Source organism: Conger conger, chromosome 5 (assembly GCF_963514075.1).
Source record: "Conger conger chromosome 5, fConCon1.1, whole genome shotgun sequence".
NCBI lineage: Eukaryota > Metazoa > Chordata > Actinopteri > Anguilliformes > Congridae > Conger > Conger conger.
In genome coordinates, this window is record NC_083764.1 from 45,805,963 (window position 1) to 45,816,724 (window position 10,762).

The 10,762-nt window shown below is 40.3% G+C and overlaps 1 protein-coding gene across 1 annotated transcript; it reads right to left on the minus strand.

Moving 5' to 3' along the window:
• Positions 1-6,696: 6,696 nt before the first annotated feature.
• On the minus strand, positions 6,697-7,527 carry LOC133128885 (uncharacterized). The gene has a single exon (XM_061242692.1). The coding sequence runs from the start codon at positions 7,525-7,527 to the stop codon at positions 6,697-6,699; it is 831 nt and encodes a 276-aa protein (XP_061098676.1).
• Positions 7,528-10,762: the final 3,235 nt, after the last annotated feature.

Below are 10,762 nucleotides of genomic sequence, written 5' to 3' on the forward strand. Positions count from 1 at the left end.
AGCCTATCCAATTAAGAGTTATGATGCGTTGTGTGTTCAGAGATGTTCTTCTGCATACCATTGTTGTAATGTGTGGTTTTGGTGTTACTGTCACCTTCCTGTCAGCTTCGACCATTCTGGCCATTCTCCTCTGACGTCTCTGACAGTGTTGGTTCTAGGATTTGTTTTACTGGGGTGGCCAAGTGGTGGCCAAGGGCGGTCCAGGGGTGGCCATCTTATCTCCTGTCTTCATGCGCAAGAAACATTTTTGGGGGTTATTTATGTTTTTTATTGTTTCACGTGTGAAACAAACGACAAAACAATATGCATTACTAGTGTACTAAGATATTAATTATATAGGCTATAGGCTACTGATAAGCTAATGTACAGGACATTAACAATGACAAATAAATAGGCTTTTGTTATCAAGATCCTTCTATGAGCTCACTAACAAAAGTTAAGGAGTTCAGTAGACAAAAGCTCTGTCAAACAAACAAAAATGCATAATGCAAGCCCTGGGTATCTTTCTCTGCATTAACACAAAGGGCACAATTTTGAGGCACTTTCTTTTGTGCGCTGTGTGCAAAGAACAGGCAGTGTGACAAAAATGTGGCATGGAATCAGGAATAGAATGCCCTGGGCCTTGGAGCATTCTATTCCTTATTCCATGCCACACTGCCTGAGGACAGTGCACTGAAGAGCCACACGACAATAAGGCTTTGTGGTTTGCAACCTAGCTAACTTTCCTAATGGCTGTGTTGTATGTAGGCATGTCACAGTTTTCTTTTGTGGAAAGGAAGTTTGTAAATACCTTAATGTTTTGCTGTTCATCGCGCGTAGCAGGTCGATAATACGTGCTGGCATTCTAGCTAACGTAAGCTATCGACAGTTATCTGACTATCTATCTAGCTAGGTAATTTAACACTAACGTTATGCCACCTAACTAACTACATAAATGAGCGATTTGGCTATATAGATTTAGTTGACTAGTTAGTTAGCTAGTTATACACAAGGGGGCCATATTATATTAAACACAGCATTCAAGTAATGTATTTCTTGTTGAGACTAACGGTCGTTAGCTCGCTAGTTAACTAGCTAGTCACTAGTCTTCAATTTAATCAGCTAACGTTAGCTAGCTTGATGTTATTTAATGATGATATTTCAATATTTAATAAATATTATATTAAATAAATATTAAAGGTTTACAAATTTCACTTAGAACTAAATTCACCATACAAACTGTCCTGTCACGATTTTTGCCGCACATTTTTCAGTCTTCAAATAGGAAAAACGGTGCAATTTTAAAAACAGATTGACTGCCAAAACAGCCAATGACTGTGGCAATGGGGTGGCCAATCAGATTGGCGCTTCAGACAGGCGGGCTTTTGATGCACATTTTGAAGCTTTTATGCAGTGGCAGCAGAACGAAAAGACTGTCTTTGTAAAAGCAGACTGACAACCTGTGGGGTGGCAGTGGGGTGGCCAATCAGATTTTAGGGGTGGCCTGTGCCACCCCGGCCACCCCGTTAGAACCGCCCATGGTCTCTCATTAATTATTATTACTGTCTGCAGAACTGTCTGCAGCAGCACGCTCATTGGCTTTTTTAAAATTAATTAATTCATTATAATTTTTTTGCACCATTCCTTGCAAACTCTTGGAACTAGTGTGCGTGAAAATCCCAGGCGATCAGCCGTTTCTGAGATACTCAAACTACCCTTTCTGCCGCCAACAATCATTTCACGGTCAAAGTAACTTTGAAGTTAGTTATTCATTTGTAACTAACATTGTGTGCAGTGCAGCTATGGAGTTTGGGCTGAAGATTTTGATGATTTGCATCTATTGCATTGGTATGAATTAATTTTTGAAAATATAACATTAATTCATTCATTCTTTCATTCAGTTTTCATGTTTTACTTGCTTTATGACAGATAACTGTTAATTAATAACTGTTAAGACACAGTGACTCAGTCCACAGGAGATGTGATTGCTTTTGAATGAGAATCTGTGACACTGGGCTGTAATTATAGGACAAGTGATACATCACAATATCTCTTCTGGTACATACAATATCCAAATTGATTTCTTAAGTCCATACTTAGATGGGATCTATATACACCTGGAGAAACTGCACCAGGGTTTGGGAGATTTGATGCTCATCTCAACAAAACATCCAGCAGTGTACCTTTAACAATACAGAAGGTGCAGCTGTGTGACTCTGCACTGAGGCCCACAGTGGTGAAGTATTCACCTCCCTTACAAAAACAATGAGTACAAAGGGGAACATACAGTACTCTGTACAGTTTCGCCTAATACACTGCAATAACAGTTGTTGCAATTCTATAGAAATAATGTATATTTTTTCAAACGAAATTTGCTCATATATTCAGAAGACTAATAATGAAATATTATTTATGCAAAAAACATCACGGAATACTACATGTACTGTACATGTCATAATGAATTGAATTCAAAACAAAAGCCTGACTTTTTGATAGAATCCAATGCACTATTTTGGCATTAGTCTATATTTCATATTTTTGTAAAGGTGATAATACTCATTCATTTCCTATGTAAAGGAGGGGCTAACTGTGCAATGAGTGGTTGAGTTTCCTGTCAAAGAGATGCAGAGGGAGTAGATGACTTATTCTCTTCTTGCAGTGTTCTTTCTAACAGCTACCACGATGCTGCACTGTTTGTTTCTCCTGTTTTCAACAATGATTGGTACGCGCCATTCTACATATAAATTCAATACAATTTAATTAATATTTAGAAATGAAATATACAGTGTATATTCTACAATTAAGTTTATAGTTACATTATTATCATTTTTTCTCATTAATCATTTCACCAGTCTAACGTATGAATTTAAATTATGTATTGATTTGAGTAACTCATGGCTTTTGTGGCAAGGATTAATTGAATATATGTAATAAAAAATATCTTCCACAGGTAAAAGTTTTCAGGACGGAATCACATCAGCAACTAATGCAGTGCAAGCTTTGGAAGGCAGCAGTGTCACACTGTCATGCAACTACACTTCTTCTACCGCTGGGGATGATTTACACTGGTATCGCCAATACCCCAGATCAAAACCTGAATTCATCATCCGCATCAACAAATACAATGAGAGAGCAGAGAAAGAGGGGTTTACTGTTAAACATGAAAAAGAAAACAGCTATGTGTATCTGGAGATCTCCTCTGCTAAAATGACAGACTCTGCACTGTACTTCTGTGCCTTGCAGCCCACAGTGTGCTACATTTTCAGGTGTCACTTGCCTTGTAAAACTGACTGAAATATTGAATTGAGCAGCTGGCCAAATTTTGATAAAGGCACTAAAGTATGGCAGCTTTATATGAAACTAAAAATAGATATTATTAGCAGTTCATTTTGTATGTTAGTAGTCAGGAAAAACGTATTTTGTTTAACAGTCTGGGGGAGGGGCTAACTAGTCTGTAGTCAGTGAGTGGAAGAAGTTTCCTGTTAAAACTTTACAGAGTCTTCTAGCTGTGCGTAGAGTCAGTGTCTTTCTAACAGCTGTCATGATGTTTCACTGTTTACTTCTGTTATCAGCAGTGGTGGGTAAGTGGAATCCTGCAATTATTTAATCTGTGGAGCTGTTTCAGATAAGCTCCAATACAGCTGGACTGATGTTTATTTTAATAAATTGGTCGTTAGGTAGACACTCCAACATATAACAATGGCTGAATTGTCTTTTTGGACAAATTTCCTTAACTATTAAAAAGGACACATGACGGGTAATATAAAATGAAAAAATATTCTCTTTTGCAGGTGAAAGTTTTCAGTATGGGATTACATCAATAGGTAATGTAGTGCAAACTTCGGAGGACAGCAGTGTCACACTGTCATGCAGCTACACTGGTTATACTACTGGAGACAGTCTACAATGGTATTGCCAATACCCCAGATCCAAACCTGAATTCCTCATTCTCATCTATGCAAGTACTGAGGAAAAGACAGACAAGAGGTTCACTGTAAAACATGATAAAACGACCAGACATGTCCATCTGGAGATCTCCTCTGGTAAAGTGTCAGACTCTGCACTGTACTACTGTGCCTTGAGGCCCACAGTGACAGGAAACCCATAATCTCTGTACAAAAACCTGACAACACAATTATTAAATTATCATCAGTCATGCTGAACACTCAGGTCCTAATCAATGAGCCAATGAAGTGCACCTGCTGAAAAAAAACACTATTTTACTAGGCCTCAAGAAGTGTAGTGACTTCAGCTCTAGTGCCATTTATCCTCTGTGCACACTTTCCCATAAATGTATTATTGTTCTGTTACTGTATGACAGACAATTCAAACTTTATATTAAGAAATGAGAATAACAAAAGAGTTATTGGCAGTCTAACAGAAATACCTTGAGGGGAGTGGTCTCACAGTAAACACCACCTGGAGAATATTGTTAAAAATGCTAATAGTTCAAAGTAAGAATGCTATTTGTTTATGATCGATCTATATACCACTGCCACTAGAGGCTGGATGTGTGAGACCCCAGGGGGTGGGTAATACAGGAGCGACAAGAACAACACCTCTTCAGCACTGTGCTGTTATACCTCACTGAGAGAGAGGACACATACAGGGACTTCAGAACTGTGCTGTTATACCTCACCAAGAGAGAGGACACATACAGGGACTTAAGCACACCCAGACTACAAACACAAATGCTCACTTTATTCTGTGGAATTCTACTTTGTTTCATTGGTGAGATTTTTTTTTTCATTCTAGGCATTTTGGCAATTTTCTGAATAGAATTTTTTAACAAATAAAACACAAATAATTTCAAATGTATTACCAGTGTATACTATCACTACTTAAATTAAAATATTACATTTGAACCGTGTTTCCATCTTCTTATGTTTTCCAGATAACACACAAGGTGACTCTGTCCTTCAAAATCACTCAGTGTTCCTGACAGAAAATGAGATGGCATCACTGTACTGTCAGTATGAAACAACTGATAACTTTCCTTATCTCTTCTGGTACAACCAGAGAGATACTAAATCACCAGAGCTCATCCTCAGTAATTCTAATTTCCGTGGAAATGGTTATAAGGAAGGCCTCTCAGCTCATCTTAAGAAGTCTGACAGCACCTTTAATCTGAAGATAGCTGCAGCTGTGCTGTCTGACTCTGCCACATACTACTGTGCTCTGAGGCCCACATTGTGATAGTCTGTATCTCACCTCATACCAAAACCCTTTTGCACCAAATTCACTTTCCCCAAAAAAGATAAAGCAACCAGATTCAGTATCTCAGTATTCTCCTCCTTACTATGCGATGGACATATGGTTTAAATTGTACTTCCCTCTAAGGTCTTTCAGCACACTTGTCCCCAGTTATTATGGCTATTGACTTCGAGATACCCTTGATTCCACTCATTTACATCTTCATATTGATAATGCAATTTTGTATAACTACAAAATTAAAACAAACATGTAAATTTACTCATTCTTTGTTTCAAAATATTAGAATATTTGAGGTAGTTTTGCATTTAATTTAGTTTCTAGCAGTTTAGCAGTTCATCAATGATAAGCTCAGTGCAGTTGTGCCAGTGCTGACTGTGCCTGCAGCCACAAATAGAACATCAGCCAAGGAGTGAGGACTAATGAAATAATGCACATTTTCAGTTTCATTCATTATTGACGCATTCAGTAGTTGTACTTTCTTTTACATTCTCTTCAGGTCACTGTTGCCCCTCCCACACATCGTCATAGAAAAACTAAGGCACATATTCTGCCCCAGGTTCTCTCTCCTCTAATAACCTGAAGCTTCACCTCACAACAAGATGCAGCTTTTTACAGGCCTGGTGTTAACTGTTACCCTCTGTAAGTTATCTTTATTGACCTCATCAGAATACATGGTTTGCTTCAGTTAATAATCTTTCTTGCGACTACTAATAATTTTTATTTATTTCTGTATGTATTTATTTTAGGCATTTCCTCAGGAGAAGTCAAATTACTAATTAAGACAGAGGGAGAAGAAGTCTCCATGGAATGTACTTTCAGCACAACCAGTGCATACTATAACCTCTTCTACTGGTACCGTCAGAAGCCTGGGTCAGCCCTTCAGTTTATACTGTACAGGGGGGACGGGTCTTACACATCAGATTTTGCCAAACAGCGACTTCATGCAACCGCTGACGAATCCAGTGGCAAAACAACGTTGAAAATTTCAAACTTAATTCCAGAAGACTCTGCATTGTATTACTGTGCACTGTACACAGTGCACAGTGATATATTAATGCCAGCTCTCATACAAAAACCTGCTAGGATTCCATCACTTTGATGGTGTTTTTAATCAGATGATGTTGAACCCTCAACAGGAAATGCCTCTCAATGTGGCGTCTTCATATTTGGGCTCAGTCCAATGCACCTGTAATCTATTTGTTCAGAATATAATACATTTTCTGGTGCAAAAAAATTATGTTTCCTTTTCCCTCTAGGAGGTATAATGTCTGATGCACTGATTGGCAGTGATCCAACCTCCGACAACAACAGAAGAGATGCAATAGAACTGAGAAATAAATAATAATAATAATAATAATAATGGATTTAATTTATAATGCACTTTCCATTCGAGAATCTCAAAGTGCTACAGGAGTCAAAAACATCAGAGAATACAAATAAAAATAAAAATAACTAAAAACAGCAAAATAAAACAGCAGTATCCAGACATCATCATGACTAAAACTAAAAATGTGGGTAGGCTCTTCCAAATAGGTGGGTCTTAAGACCGCTCTTGAAAGAGTCGACTGACTGTGGTGCTCTTAGGTGGGCAGGGAGGGCATTCCACAGTTCAGGGGCGACAGAACAGAAGGCCCGGCCTCCCATAGTGACCAGCTTAGTCCTGGTGGGTTTGAGGAGGTAAGTGTTTGATGAGCGGAGACTGCGGGTGGTGGGCTGAGTCTTGACCAGCTCCTTGAGGTAGGGGGGTGCGTTGCCATGGACGCATTGGTAGGTCAGCAGGGAGATTTTAAATTCTGTACGGGAGGAGATGGGGAGCCAGTGTAGTGAGTGGAGGATGGGAGTGATGTGATCATGTTTGCGCACTCTCATCAGGATCCTAGCAGCACTGTTCTGGATGCGCTTTTGAAGGCTCTTGCTTGGAATCCCGATGAGAAGTGCGTTGCAGTAGTCGAGCCTGGAGGAGACGAAGGCGTGGACTAATTTTTCAGCATCCTGCAGAGACAGGGTGGGGCGGAGTTTGGCTATGTTTTTGAGGTGGAAGAAGGATGTTTTACAGAGGTGTTTGATGTGGGCCTCGTAGTTGAGGTGGGGGTCCATTCTGACACCCAGGTTGGTGATGACCGATGACAGTGGGATAGCCTGGCCAGAAAAGGTGATGCATGTAATGGGGGATGAGTTGACCTGGTGTGGGGTGCCGATGAGGATGGCTTCTGTTTTGCCGCTGTTCAACTGCAGGAAGTGTTGTTTCATCCACGCCTTGATCTCCTCCAGGCAGATGGTGAGTGTGGATGAGGGTGACTGTGCTGATGATGGGTCCAGTTCAATTAATTGCATTCCACTTAAATCTCAAAAGGCTGAAATCTGATTGCTACATTCTAAATGCAGGTATAACTGCTTGGATTTATGAGAATGAGGCTATACTTTCTTGAATTCCATATTTTGGGCTGCTGTCTTTGACGAGCCAATAAAATTGACGAAAGCTAATAATTTATCAGAAATCCTTTAGTAAGCTGAAGGAAGCAGGGTCATCAATTGGTTCTCATATTTTGCTAAAAAGGGTTATATGAAGAACGATAGGATGGATCACTGCTTGCAGAAGACCAGATTGGTCAAAGTGCAAAGTGCAAACTGCAAATCAGCATGACAGCAAGAAAATTCATCTGTTGCTGTTTGTTCAGTGTCTGCCTATACAGAATATTTATTTTAGTTTTTTCATGCATTGCACCACTGGACAATAACAGATGTCATGCTACTTTTATTCTTGATGTAAAATACATTAATTCATTCCTTCATTCTTTAATTCATTATCCTAACCCGCTTATCCTGAACAGGGTCGCAGGGGGGCTGGAGCCCATCCCAGCATACATTGGGCGAAAAGGCAGGAATACACCCTGGACAGGTCGCAGGGCACACACACCATTCACTCACACACTCACACACTCACACACAGAGAGGCCCCCGGCCGACAGGGATTCAAACCCAGGACCTCCTTGCTGCGAGGCGGCAGTGCTACCCACTGCACCATCCGTGCCGCCATGTTATGTGAGATATTTCCAATCAAATAATGCATCTGATTCCAAAGGCTGTCTGTGCTCTATATGATCACTTTAAAATTATCTTACGTAATCATTAGAGGTCTGACGTGTAATGTCTCGCATCCAGACGAGGAGCTGAACATTCAGTGAGTGGGAGGAGTTTCCTGTTATGCAGGAGAGTCAGAGTGGAGGACTTATTCTGTTCTAGCTGTGCTTAAAGTCAGTGTTTCTAGCAGCTCTCACCATGCTGCTCAGTTTATTTCTTCTATTTTCAACGATGGTGGGTAAGTGACCGATTGCATTTCCCTCATCTGTGGTTCTGTAATTTCATTTCATATCCCTTACTCATTTAGACATCAGGGTGTTAGTTTTGAATGAAACTGAACACGAAGGTTGCATTATATAATTCATGAAATATATTATTGTATTTTTAAAACACATATAATGTTTTCCCCAGGTAACAGCCTTGGTGAGGATGCAATCACATCCACTTCTAGAGAAGAGCATGTGTTGGACGGCAGCAGTGTTACTCTGTTGTGCAACTACTCAGCTCTTAATCTGAACAATCTACAGTCGTATCACCAGCACCCTGGATCCAAACCAGAATTCCTCATCGTCATCTATGCTGAGGAAAAGATAGACAAGTGGTTCACTGTGAAACATGACAAAACGAACAGACATGTGCAACTGGAGATCTCCTCTGCTGAAGTGACAGACTCTGCACTGTACTACTGTGCCCTGCAGTCCACAGTGACAGGAAACCCATAAACTGTACAAAAACCAGACAACTCCTGAGACAAGATAGCAACCCATAAGTTATTGTCCTGTATATTGTATGTGCTTCAATTAATAAATTAAATAAATGAATGAATTTATGAATAAATAATAACTCTTTGCATTTACATATATCTTTTATTCATACTTAAATTGCATTACAGTGATGAGGGAGGAAACTTGCATCAACCACCACAAATTAGTAGCACCCTCCTGGATGATGCACCGGCAGCCATTATGTGTCAGAATGCTGACCACACATCAGCTGAGAGGTGGAGAGGGAGAGCATTAGTTTTAGCCAATTAAATCAGGGGATGATTAGTTGAGAGAGCCAGGGTTGAGAATTTAGCCAGGACACCAGGGAACCCCATACTCTGTAGGTGTACAACAAGGGCCGATTCGTTTCAGGATTTTGTGCCAACTTCTGGTCTTAATTATTTACTTGACTAAATCACATCTCATCTGACATGTGTATGAGTACTTGCTACAGCTGCAGACTCCAAGTGTATCCTGTTGATTTTACTGTGCTTATGTACACTAGGCTTGAACCAGGGATATTTATAGAAAAGCAAATGAAAAAACAAGACAATTGGTTTGAACAAAGACCAGTACGCAGACTTGCCGTCTAAGACTAGAGTTGTGCACCCCTGGTTTAAAGTTTGAAGGCATCTCCTACAGCAGGGGTACTGCCAACCTGATCCTGGAGTACCCCTGTGTATGCAGGGGTCTTTTTTCCCAACCACAATTGCAATCCAAGAATTTTCCGTTTTCAGTTTTTAATTTCCCTTAATTAGGTGCTTGAAGTTTAGAAGGATTACTTAGCCTTGTAAACCATATTTTGACAGATAGCTATACTTACCTCTTCTGATGCAATTGCTTGCAAGATATAAACATTGAATTGATTTGAATTGAATTCTTCATGCCATTGCAAACCTATTTCTGGCATAATGTGTGTTAAGGTAAAGAATCCATTTTAAAATGAAAAGCACCCAACATGCTGTATAGTCCCCTTGTCCAAAAGATAAATGATCCGCCTTCACTAAACCCCTACAATTAATTATATTTTAAACCCCAAATCAATTTTGCATGAAGAAACAACCTGTCACTCATCAAAAACTTTGTCATCAAATTTCTAGTTGAAAAACTATCATTTAGGGGGTTTTCAACAGCTTGAGGAAATTGCCTGATGGCGATTGGGGTTGGACCAAAAACCATCATACACTGGGGCACTCCAGGACCGAGTTCGGAAAGCACAGTGTCCTCACCCCCTACTGGTCAACCAACAATACTTCCAGCAGCAACTCCTTTTTCCCAGGAGGTCTCTCATCCCAGTATTAACCAAGCCCACACTTGCTTAGCCAGCCATTCAGCAGGGGCAGGGTGCATGGTGGTATGGTATGGTAATAATTTGTGGACTTGCCAATCAGAGGAAATTTAAATATACATTTTTCACATAAAAGTTAATGCTTCACCATTCACCCATTCATACACACACTCATGGCGATTGGCTGCCATGCAAGGTGCCGACCAGCTCGTCAGGAGCATTTGGGGGTTAGGTGTCTTGCTCAGGGACACTTCAACACCGCCCGGGCGGGGGATCAAACCGGCAACCCCCCAACTGTCAGACGACTGCTCTTACTGCCTGAACCAGGCTGGAGCCTGCAGCTGGGACATGACATTGGCCAACTGTTATGAATCTGGTGTTTTACAAATTGTTGACTTGCTGCTCCAATTTGCCACTGTGGCTGGTATGCAACAAC

Coding starts and splice junctions, on each gene's coding strand:
- LOC133128885 (XM_061242692.1), bottom strand. CDS start 7,527: ATGCAATTAATTGAACTGGACCCATCATCAGCACAGTCACCCTCATCC.